A 12,816-nucleotide genomic window follows, 5' to 3' on the forward strand; every position below is an offset into this window, starting at 1 on the left:
ATATTCATTTATACACTCAATACTTGGTTGGGGCTCCTTTACCATGAATTACTGTATCAATGCAGTGTGGCATGGAGGTGATCAGTCTGTGGCACTGCTGAGGTGTTATTGAAGCCCAGGTTGCTTTGATAGTGGCCTTCAGCGTATCTGTATTTTTGGGTCGGGTGTTTCTCATCTTCCTCTTGACAATACCCCATAGATTCTCTATGGGGTTCAGGTCAGGCAAGTTGGCTGGCCAATCAAACACAGTAATATCATGGTCAGCAAACCATTTGGTAGTAGTTTTGGCACTGTGGGTAGGTGCTAAGTCCTGCTGGAAAAGGAAATCAGCATCTCCAAAAAGCTCGTCAGCAGATGGAAGCATGAAGTGCTCTAAAATCTCCTGGTAGATGGCTGTGTTGACTTTGGACTTGATAAAACACAGTGGACCAACATCAGCAGATGACATGGCACCCCAAATCATCACAGACTGTGGAAACTTTACACTGGGCTTCAAACACCTTGGATTCTGTGCCTCCCCACTCTTCCTCCAGACTCTAGAACCGTCATTTCAAAATTAAATGCAAAATGTACTTTCATCTGAAAAGAGGACTTTGGACCACTGAGCAACAGTCCATTTCTTTCTCTCCTTAGCCCAGATAAGACACTTCTGACATTGTCTCTGGCTCAGGAGTAGCTTGATATTAGGAATGCAGAAGTTGTATCCGCTTTCTTGAAGATGTCTGTTCATGATGGGTCTTGATACACTGACACCAGCCTCAGTCCACTCCTTGTGAAGCTCTCCCAAGTTCCTGAATCAACTTTTCTTGACAATCCTCTCAAGACTGCGGCCATCCCTGTTGCTTGTGCACCTTTTCCAGCCACCCTTTTCAGCAATGACCTTTTGTGGCTTACCCTCCTTGTGGAGGGCATCAGTGATCATCTTCTGGACAACAGTCAAGTCAGCAGTCTTCCCCATGATTGTGGTTGTGTGTACTGAACTAGACCGAGAGATACACTGTGTTCATACTGTTTTACTCAAACTCGAAATGAAATATTCTAATATTTTGAGATGGGCTTTTTATGTTTTTGTACTGTATGCCATACTGATTAAAATAGAAAAATGCTTGAAACATTTTAGTTTATGTGTAATGAGTCTATAATATATAACATTTTCACTTTCTTAAACAACTGATGGGAATATTGAACTTTTTCACAATATTCTAATTTTTTGAGATGCACTAGTATGAACAGCTCACATTACAGACTGAGCTAGTAATTTTTTGTTGTTTTGGTGTTCTTTATAAAGTCAACGCACCACACTGTTACCTTATTTCCTCGGAGGAGTACATGCCGAATGACATGCCTTCCAACCGCCTCCATGGTGTTTCCTTAGAAAAAAGCATTTTTTCTTCTTCTTTTTATGTTTAATATAAATTTACAGTTGTACACCTTCGCTGAACCGCATCCTGACGCGTGTTAGCTTAGCTTCAGTTTCACTGGAACACACCACAGCAACTCCAGCACGTGCGTCCGCGTGGACTAAACCAAAAACAAGCAAAGGAGGGAGAAGTCAAAACTTCTGATGAGATTTAATGAGGTTATTACACGAGGTATAATATTTAATTATCTTTTAAAATGCAGCTAAATACAATAAAAAAAGTCGAATTTCTGTGTGGAATAATCACAGAAGAAATAAATGCAGCAGAAGAAACGAGTCTTCTCACCCTGCACGACTGTTAAAGTGGTATATTCCTATCCAGAATGCACTTGGATTTTACGGTAAGATGGCGGCCTCCTGTGCACAACTCAGCCGTCAAATTTGCAAGACGAGCCGGTTATTTAATAAAACCTTAAAGGAACCATGGCATCGGAGGTAAAATGACGGCATGTTTTTATTCATTTATTTTCTTCTTTAAACTTTTTTTTTTAAATTTTTCGCTGCTGTTTCAGTCGCGCGCTGTATGCATTGATGGTCAATGTAAAGACGGAGGTCATGTATTCGATGGTCCACAGTGTACAAAATGTGTGACGTCTAAACCCTATGGAGTGCACTGTATTTACACAAGGGATCCATATATATATATATATATATTATATATATATATAAATTCAGCTGTGTGTACATTACCATTCAAAAGTTTGGGGTCACCCAGACAATTTTGTGTTTTCCATGAAAAGTCACACTTTTATTTACCACCATAAGTTGTAAAATGAATAGAAAATATAGTCAAGACATTTTTCTGGCCATTTTGAGCATTTAATCAACCCCACAAATGTGATGCTCCAGAAACTCCATCTGCTCAAAGGAAGGTCAGTTTTATAGCTTCTCTAAAGAGCTCAACTGTTTTCAGCTGTGCTAACATGATTGTACAAGGGTTTTCTAATCATCCATTAGCCTTCTGAGGCAATGAGCAAACACATTGTACCATTAGAACACTGGAGTGAGAGTTGCTGGAAATGGGCCTCTACTGTAGACACCTATGTAGATATTGCACCAAAAACCAGACATTTGCAGCTAGAATAGTCATTTACCACATTAGCAATGTATAGAGTGGATTTCTGATTAGTTTAAAGTGATCTTCATTGAAAAGAACAGTGCTTTTCTTTCAAAAATAAGGACATTTCAAAGTGACCCCAAACTTTTGAACGGTAGTGTATTTGCTATATACTAGTGCATCTAAAAAAAATTAGAATATTGTGAAAAAGTTCAATATTTTCCATTAGTTATTTAAGAAAGTGAAAATGTTATATAGGGGTTGTTTTACAATCAGGGTACGCGAGTTAAAAATCACATTTAACCCTTATTACCTTCAATATCAAAAGGCTTGACTAAATAAACTTGGTTGTTTATTGTAGCCCTGTGATAGCTCTATTTACCATGCAAAAAAAAATGTGGTGATAACGTTATTTTTGGTGAATGTATGGCAATATATGTCATATTTAGCAAAATTACTCGTGTCATTTAGAAAAACTGCTTTTTTGACCACAGGTAGCTCCAGAAGGGATGCACTTAAATCATTCTTTATACCATAAAACAAATATTTGGTTCCGTATCATTGGAAACATAGTTAAGTTTTAATGTTGAATGCCAGTAAGTTTTCAGACTATTTTGATCAAATTAGTATGTAATTGCGTCAAAAAAATGTCCTCTCCGAGATGGCTAATTTTTCAATATAAAATAACATATCTAAAATGATTATTTTCATCCTAAAATGTGGTCAAGATATTGGGACATAAATATTAGAAACAACTAACACAAAGCTTACAGCCTTATATTTAAAAGCACTATGGAAGTAGTGGATTCTGAATTGTCAAAAAAAAAAAGTCCTCTCCGAGAATCACTTCATTTGTTTCTCCCAGCCCTGCTTAAAGCTACACTTAATCTTCTTTATCTTATAGCAGATTACACAAAACTACCATACACATATGTCAAAAAATTACCTGAAATCTGTTCTTTAACTTGTCCTTCACTTAAAAACTGGTACAAGAACCAGTTTGAATCAATTTGAATTTTGGACCCCTGTGACACAAACTTTGTACCCTGATTGTAAAACAACCCATATTATAGACTCATTACACATAAACTAAAATGTTTCAAGCATTTTTCTATTTTAATTTTAATCAGTATGGCATACAGTACAAAAACATTAAAAAAAACATCTCAAAATATTAGAATATTTCATTTCGAGTTTGAGTAAAACAGCATGAACACAGTGTATCTCTCGGTCTAGTTCAGTTAAGTACACACAACCACAATCATGGGGAAGACTGCTGACTTGACTGTTGTCCAGAAGATGATCACTGATGCCCTCCACAAGGAGGGTAACCCACAAAAGGTCATTGCTGAAAAGGGTGGCTGGAAAAGGTGCACAAGCAACAGGGATGGCCGCAGTCTTGAGAGGATTGTCAAGAAAAGTTGATTCAGGAACTTGGGAGAGCTTCACAAGGAGTGGACTGAGGCTGGTGTCAGTGTATCAAGACCCATCACGAACAGACATCTTCAAGAAAGCGGATACAACTTTCGCATTCCTAATATCAAGCTACTCCTGAGCCAGAGACAATGTCAGAAGTGTCTTATCTGGGCTAAGGAGAGAAAGAAATGGACTGTTGCTCAGTGGTCCAAAGTCCTCTTTTCAGCTGATAGTACATTTTGCATTTAATTTTGAAATGACGGTTCTAGAGTCTGGAGGAAGAGTGGAGAGGCACAGAATCCAAGGTGTTTGAAGCCCAGTGTGAAGTTTCCACGGTCTGTGATGATTTGGGGTGCCATGTCATCTGCTGGTGTTGGTCCACTGTATTTTATCAAGTCCAAAGTCAACACAGCCATCTACCAGGAGATTTTAGAGCACTTCATGCTTCCGTCTGCTGACGAGCTTTTTGGAGATGCTGATTTCCTTTTCCAGCAGGACTTGGCACCTACCCACAGTGCCAAAACTACTACCAAATGGTTTGCTGACCATGATATTACTGTGTTTGATTGGCCAGCCAACTTGCCTGACCTGAACCCCAGAGAGAATCTATGGGGTATTGTCAAGAGGAAGATGAGAAACACCCGACCCAAAAATACAGATACGCTGAAGGCCACTATCAAAGCAACCTGGGCTTCAATAACACCTCAGCAGTGCCACAGACTGATCACCTCCATGCCACACCGCATTGATACAGTAATTCATGGTAAAGGAGCCCCAACCAAGTATTGAGTGTATAAATGAATATACTTTTCAGAAATTGGACATTTCTGTATTGTAAATCCTTTTTTTGATTGATCTTAGGGAATATTCTAATAATTTGAGATACTGGATTTCTGATTTTCATGAGCTATAAGCCATAATCATCAAAATTTAAAACAAAAAAGGCTTTAAATATTTCACTTTACATGTAATGAATATAGAATATATGAAAGTTTACCTTTTTGAATTAAATTATGAAAAAAAAGGAACTTTTTCATGGTATTCTAATTTTTTGAGATGCGCTAGTATTTTACCAAGCTCACAAAACTGCTTCTCTATGTCTTTGGAATAGGTCTTTTGGACTCAGCCCTGCTGTTTGCCAAGAACCTGCAGCAGCAGTGTCAGGTTAGTCAGAGAGATTTCAGACATTTCATTTCATTTCAGAGTATTATGTGATAGCAGTCCTGTTCTTAGTTTCCTCAAAAAGCATAATTTTAAAATAAAGATCCATCCTGAACCATATTAAAGGTAGACTGCCTTTCAGAGTTTTTTTTTAATTGGATTTTATCTACTCACTTTACATGATACAATAATAAAAACAAGAGACAGAGACATACAATAAATAACTAACAGAACTTAAATATGCGCGTAGATGAGGGGCGAACTAACGGACTCGAAGTCCCATAAAGTAAGCCCCATTTACAAAACACGAAGAGGAAAAAAAACATTATATTACACTACAAAAAATACAACAAAACAGCACAACTCACGCGCAGCAGTTCATTCTATGTGTTGATCTGCAGTATGGGCATACGGTTTTCCAGGAGTGTATGCGCTGGGGGTCAAAAACAGATTTTAATTTTCAAGATAGTGAATTCTAACACGGTCTTTAAAAAGAAAGTAGCTTCCAGATTGTCTAATTGGGAGAGGGAGATTATTCCAGATTGGTACAATTCTGTTAAAATAGGAGTCTCTAAACCGTGAGGTGCGAAAACACATAGGCTTGAGATTTAAATTTGTAGATGCACTTCTGGTTCGGCCGCTTGATAAGAGAAAATGGTTATTATTGTGAAAGCTCACTAGCTTGTTTAGACATTTAAAGAAAAAACAAAGATCTCTACATTCTAACCAGTAAGAAATTGGCGCTTGAGTAAGCGCGTTTTATAATCCAGCCTTAATTGATGGTGGGGATGACACCCCAGGATGAAGCAGGTTACGCACCTCTGGACGCTCTCCAGTAACTTAAGATTAGTAATGGATGACTGGGGCGCCCAGACTTCGCTAGCATAGCCAAGGTTACTATGCACAAAACACAGGTAAAGCAGTTTCTTGTGGTCAGCCCCTATGAAGCTATTACAATGATGACGCAAAAAACCAAGGTTGTGATTAGCCTTTGCGACAGTGATGGAAATGTGCAAGCTCCAAGTAAGCTTGCACGGGATTGTGACCCCAAGATCCTTCTGGGAAGGCACAACTGACAAAACGTGACCTCCCAGGGTATAGGGACTGGCCGCAATAGACGGAATGTTGCTTTTGCATTTTCTTGAAATTCTGAGACATTCGCAATTTCAATTTTTCAAGTGGTCATAACAAGAATTTTCCCTGACACCCAATTATTTTTGTATAGTGGATCGAAAGCTACTGAATTCAAATCACAGACTTCCAATTTAATTACAACCCCGATTCCAAAAAAGTTGGGACAAAGTACAAATTGTAAATAAAAACGGAATGCAATAATTTACAAATCTCAAAAACTGATATTGTATTCACAATAGAACATAGACAACATATCAAATGTCGAAAGTGAGACATTTTGAAATTTCATGCCAAATATTGGCTCATTTGAAATTTCATGACAGCAACACATCTCAAAAAAGTTGGGACAGGGGCAATAAGAGGCTGGAAAAGTTAAAGGTACAAAAAAGGAACAGCTGGAGGACCAAATTGCAACTCATTAGGTCAATTGGCAATAGGTCATTAACATGACTGGGTATAAAAAGAGCATCTTGGAGTGGCAGCGGCTCTCAGAAGTAAAGATGGGAAGAGGATCACCAATCCCCCTAATTCTGCGCCGACAAATAGTGGAGCAATATCAGAAAGGAGTTCGACAGTGTAAAATTGCAAAGAGTTTGAACATATCATCATCTACAGTGCATAATATCATCAAAAGATTCAGAGAATCTGGAAGAATCTCTGTGCGTAAGGGTCAAGGCCGGAAAACCATACTGGGTGCCTGTGATCTTCAGGCCCTTAGACGGCACTGCATCGCATACAGGCATGCTTCTGTATTGGAAATCATAAAATGGGCTCAGGAATATTTCCAGAGAACATTATCTGTGAACACAATTCACCGTGCCATCCGCCGTTGCCAGCTAAAACTCTATAGTTCAAAGAAGAAGCCATATCTAAACATGATCCAGAAGCACAGACGTCTTCTCTGGGCCAAGGCTCATTTAAAATGGACTGTGGCAAAGTGGAAAACTGTTCTGTGGTCAGACGAATCAAAATTTGAAGTTCTTTATGAAAATCAGGGACGCCGTGTCATTCGGACTAAAGAGGAGAAGGACGACCCAAGTTGTTATCGGCGTTCAGTTCAGAAGCCTGCATCTCTGATGGTATGGGGTTGCATTAGTGCGTGTGGCATGGGCAGCTTACACATCTGGAAAGACGCCATCAATGCTGAAAGGTATATCCAGGTTCTAGAGCAACATATGCTCCCATCCAGACGACGTCTCTTTCAGGGAAGACCTTGCATTTTCCAACATGACAATGCCAAACCACATACTGCATCATTTACAGCATCATGGCTGCGTAGCAGAAGGGTCCGGGTACTGAACTGGCCAGCCCGCAGTCCAGATCTTTCACCCATAGAAAACATTTGGCGCATCATAAAACAGAAGATACGACAAAAAAGACCTAAGACAGTTGAGCAACTAGAATCCTCAGGGATGTGATTTTTCCGGCAATTCGCGGAATTTCGCTTTTTTCACCTCAAAATTTGAAAAAAAAAATTTTTTCCGATTTTTTGCTCAAAAATCCGCATTCGTATCCTATTCGTTCCGACTTTCAGTACTTCCGTCATTGAGATGAAACAAGGTACGTGATTGGCCCATCGCTCTGTAACAACCAATGAATGCGCTTGTTAGATAGCTGTACGTAAGCTCGCTTCAAACAAAGAGTTGAAAGATGGCAGCCTCCGTGATCGAGCGTAAAGATGCAAATCGAGTTAAAGAAATCGACAGAATAGTGAAAAACAAGTTCCGCTGGGAATGGTTGGAGAAAGAGGTTGCTACAGACGTTGGACATAAGACTGTGAGACATTTGTTCAGCGATTTCGTTCTTTGGGGAGAGGGCAGAGGTCTCTGGCTGTCAAGTTTGGGGCAGCTGGGACCTCCCCTGCCCGAGCTACGAGCGTGTAAAGTCGGGCTGGAGCCCGGGATAGAAACGAAACCTAAGCGGAGCGCCGCAGCTCGCCTCGGGGCGAATTACGTCCCGAGGCGCCCTGCCCGTGCTGGTTCTTTGGGGGGAGGGCAGAGGACTCTGGCTGTCAAGTTTGGGGATGCTGGGACCTCCCCTGCCCGAGCTACGAGCGTCCAAAGTCGGGCTGGAGCCCGGGATAGAAACGAAACCTAAGTGAGTGAACACAGTAGTTTTGAATATCCTTAAGTGAATGAACACTGTGGAGTTATGATTATCCTTTGGTGAGTGAACACTATAGAGTTATGTATATGAAGTTGACATTGCTAGAGTAGAAACTGCAGAAAAAAAGTGACTGATATGCTGGAACTGGACATGGATGCTAGCATCTTTTTTTCTTTGAGAGTTCCTGAAGACTTGTGGATGAATTCTTATGTTGCATCATGTTTGTTTGAAAAGGCACATTTAGGTATGTTCAACTTCTACAGTAATTGAAAGTATAAATTTTGTTTTTCCTTATACAATTTTCTGTTTATTCTAACGCAGATGATTTAATTTAGAATGACATTTTTAGGTTTCATGTTTTGGCTTTTTGTCAGTTAAGAATCATTGAATTTACTACAGGGGCTCAGAGTTGCATGTTGACCATTAAATTGGCTTGAATTTGTTAATCATGACAAGTTTTTTTCTTGTGTGTTTGCTTGCCATTTTAGTACAATTTTTAAGTCAGAAAACCCCAGAACCCAGGAGCTTCCCCTTGTCCCCCCAACAGGGCGCTGCCCTGGACCAGCTGGGGGCCTGTGGCCCCCAGACCCCCGGCTAAAATTTTCAGATAATTTCACCAGCCCCAAATCACATCCCTGAATCCTACATTAGACATGAATGGGTTAATATTCCTATCCCTAAACTTGAGCAACTTGTCTCCTCAGTCCCCAGACGTTTACAGACTGTCGTAAAGAGAAAAGGGGATGTCTCACAGTGGTAAACATGGCCTTGTCCCAACTTTTTTGAGTTGTTGTCATGAAATTTAAAATCACCTAATTTTTCTCTTTAAATGATACATTTTCTCAGTTTAAACATTTGATATTTCATCTATGTTCTATTCTGAATAAAATATGGAATTTTGAAACTTCCACATCATTGCATTCCGTTTTTATTTACAATTTCTACTTTGTCCCAACTTTTTTGATATTGGGGTTGTAGATATTCATCTCATCTCATTATTTTTAGCCACTTTATCCTGTTCTACAGGGTCGCAGGCAAGCTGGAGCCTATCCCAGCTGACTACGGGCAAAAGACGGGGTACACCCTGGACAAGTCGCCAGGTCATCACAGGGCTGACACATAGACACAGACAACCATTCACACTCACATTCACAACTACGGTCAATTTAGAGTCACCAGTTAACCTAACCTGCATGTCTTTGGACTGTGGGGGAAACCGGAGCACCCGGAGGAAACCCACGCGGACAACATGCAAACTCCGCACAGAAAGGCCCTCGCCGGCCACGGGGCTCGAACCCGGACCTTCTTGCTGTGAGGCAACAGCGCTAACCACTACACCACCATGCCGCCCTTATTAGATATTAGATTTTTTAAATATAACAATGTGGCCCAAAATCCTTTGCTATTTTTTTTCCTGCTTCACCATGACCCAATTCAAGATGCTACATCATGCATCTCATGGTGGGCTTTCCCTGTTCACGCAAGGCATTGTGGGATACAAATTTGAAATAGGAGAGGGAAATGGAGGACGCGAATGAAACGTGAAAGACCGACTACAGTAACGGAAAGCGAGAAGAAAAGACGTTATGTTGCGAAGGAAAGGAAATGCAGGACCAAACTAATAAATATCGGTGGTCAGCGAGCACCTCGGTGTGATCAGCTGTTCGTTCAGCAACAGAATGATGTAACTGTCAGTGCACGGTCAAGGTACAGTAGTAGATGGCAGTAATGCAACACTGGATGCCAGCTGCCGTAAAACCCGAATGAAGAAGGAGCAGGTAAATCTGCACATGCGCACACCGGTCTTACTCTGTCTGCTTGACCATGCAAAGCGAGCGATTTCATGCACATTGTTTGCTAGGGAATCCTCTCAATTTAAATAACTTCCCAGCCACAGAATGGCCTGTGGTTTTTTTTTGTTTGTTTGTTTTTGTTTTTTTGAGATATTACAGAAATGAACATGTATCACAATGACCAAATTTCAGAGGGAACTAAATTCCACCGATTTTATGAAATCAAAAGGCCGTATAGCTTTAAGTTTATATTGAAATATTTGTGCTGTACTTGGTAATTCTGGTCATCAACAAATATTGATTGGTGCTGTATGTTTATATTCCCATGAGAAGTGTGCAGTTGTGTGCTGTGCTGACATAATAGGGGGACATTTCTGGCTCATTTACAGTGGGGTGTAATAGAAGAAAACCTTTCAACAAACTCAAATGATAATCATATTTTAGGTTTTGTTGTTCGCTTTTTTCCAAAGTACGCAAACTACGAGCATGATGGTGTTAAATGAGGACAGTAGTAGTATGAACCAGGGGTTAACCAGTGATTGGCCTGAAATGATCATCATCATTGCCAATATTCAGCATGTGTATAATTATCAGAATTGACATTTAAACTTGTTTCCTTGCCAGTAAGTGTTTTTATTATGTCTGTGCATGTATGCAGCCATGATTTAAAAAAAATACATTTCTGTAGTCTGACCCAGTGTCTTGCCCACAGTTTTATCGAATTGCTGGAAATGTGGAGGCATCAAGTACAATCAACCAACACTTCTATAGTGTGGGTGCAATCGGTCTTAAGTGATCAGTCTCATTAAATCAGTCTCATTAAATCAGTCTCATTAAGAATACCATTAATTCTGGTGTTTAATAATAAATTACCAAACAGCTAAATTATGGTATATTCCAAATTATTATGATCACTACCGATGCAGCAACAATGTATTACTTACCGTATTACATAGACACTACAGCCAATAGCATTCATATACACTTGGGTGAAGGCAATTTGGAGTTCTTTGAGATTGTGTGACTTCAAGGATACAGCAGCAAAACAATGGACAAACAAGCACAGTTTAACAGAAGAATTGAATTTATTATAACAATGATACTAAATGGGTAATAGTAGTTGAAATACATTCAATATGGTCATCAGTGATGTGTGTGTGTGTGTGTGTGTGTGTGTGTGTGTGTGTGTGTGTGTGTGTGTGTGTGTGTGAGGGAGAGCTGTAAAGTTTGGAATGTTTAAGGTGTTGGGGGGAAGGGAGAATCACCTTGTGGTCTTGAGACAAAGGAATTCCACCTCGTGGTTGCTAACCCACTACTTTATAACATTACCAAATCTACTGAAATCTTGATAAGGTCAAAATATATGTAATAATGAAATTAAAGGTGTTAGAAAGGATGGAGAAAAGCATGCAACAACCTGTCTATTAAAAACAACTGAGAGAACAATATAGAACAACAATGATCAACTCAACACTCTGAGTGTCTACAGTGTGCACAATTAAACAGTTTCTGAGTTTAAATTCACACTACTTCATAAAGCTAATTCCTAAGACTAGGTTGCCCAAATGCCAGTCTTACTTCCAGTATCTTGCTTCTATGGAAGAATGCAGAGATGTCCCGAAGTTTCGCAGAATTTTGGGTGCTTGCGGAGGTATGCAGAAGCTCGTGGGTCGCTTCCGTGAAATCGCAGAGGTTTCCTTGGTCTGAACTTCGTCGTTCGTGAGGAAAAGTCTCTGATCAAACAATGTGCACAGCGATTAAGTCAGAAGGAATCCGGTCGCTCCTAACTTTTAATTAACTGCTTGGGCTGCAGTAGTAATGTTACTTATAATAAACAAATAAAACCGGTTGTAACTCAATTTAGTGAGACGGCGCGACTTAAGTACTCTTTTACCGTGGCCAGTGGTATATACGAAAGCGCGCCGAGTCTTCTTTTTCTTGCAAGGCAGACGTCTTGATTTTGGATGTTCTGATGAGCGGGTGTCTCTTTATGTCTGTATGACATGAATGTCCACCGACGAGAGAGGAAGAGAGAAGGTTTCCGGGTCACTTATAAAGTCATGGAGGAAGTGACGTAGGTGATCCCGCCTAGGCGTGACGTAGGTCATCACGGAAGTTAGTTGATGGGAGTTGTAGTTCTAGACGGGACAGTGGCTGTACCTACAATAGTCTGTATCTATGTCCTGCCCACAGTGTGATTGGTTTGGGTGAAATGTGGACCATGTGTTGAGTTAATCCAGAAATGTGGATGGGGAAAAATCACAATGTATACTGTTGTATAATTTCACTCAGTCACTCTTGCACCTTGAGATACTGTCTTTCATTTAATGTAAGTTGTGAAATAAGAATTGAATTTTTCTGCATTTTGAAACTACAAACATCAAATTTATGGTAAAAGAATATTGGGCGCAAATATCATCTATTGGTGTCCTTGATTACTAACAATCAGTACCAGTTATCGGCGTCACTGCTGAACCTGATCCGGGCTTGAGATGAACCATGTTTGGTTGACTTGGCCAGAATTGCAGCAGTAAGGTGGCCATTTCCTTTCTGCGCGCGCGCACACACACCTATGTAACACCTATTCACACCTATTTAGAATAGTCAGTTAACCTAACTGCATGTCTTTTGGACTGTGGAGAAAACCAGAGCATGCAGATATGGGGAGAACACGCAAACTCCACACAGAAAAGCCCCCGTCGGCCACTGGGCTTGAACCCAGAACCTTC

At 40.2% G+C, this 12,816-nt stretch overlaps 2 protein-coding genes across 4 annotated transcripts in view; one reads left to right on the plus strand and one right to left on the minus strand.

Moving 5' to 3' along the window:
• Window positions 1–1,503, minus strand: part of polr1a (RNA polymerase I subunit A) — a 59,658-nt gene extending 58,155 nt beyond the window's left edge. The window contains exon 1 of the mRNA XM_060927431.1: window positions 1,309–1,503. Coding sequence (XP_060783414.1) covers window positions 1,309–1,385 — 77 coding nt within the window. The 5' untranslated portion in view covers window positions 1,386–1,503. The remainder of the gene's footprint in view (window positions 1–1,308) is intronic.
• A 263-nt stretch (window positions 1,504–1,766) lies between these two features.
• Window positions 1,767–12,816, plus strand: part of ptcd3 (pentatricopeptide repeat domain 3) — a 36,963-nt gene continuing 25,913 nt past the window's right edge. For all 3 annotated transcript variants that reach the window (XM_060927433.1, XM_060927432.1, XM_060927435.1), the window contains exons 1-2: window positions 1,767–1,855; window positions 5,005–5,057. In XM_060927433.1, the coding sequence (XP_060783416.1) occupies window positions 1,767–1,855; window positions 5,005–5,057 (142 nt within the window). The remainder of the gene's footprint in view (window positions 1,856–5,004; window positions 5,058–12,816) is intronic.

The sequence above is a fragment of the Neoarius graeffei genome, chromosome 8 (assembly GCF_027579695.1).
Source record: "Neoarius graeffei isolate fNeoGra1 chromosome 8, fNeoGra1.pri, whole genome shotgun sequence".
In the NCBI taxonomy this organism is placed as follows: Eukaryota; Metazoa; Chordata; class Actinopteri; order Siluriformes; family Ariidae; genus Neoarius; species Neoarius graeffei.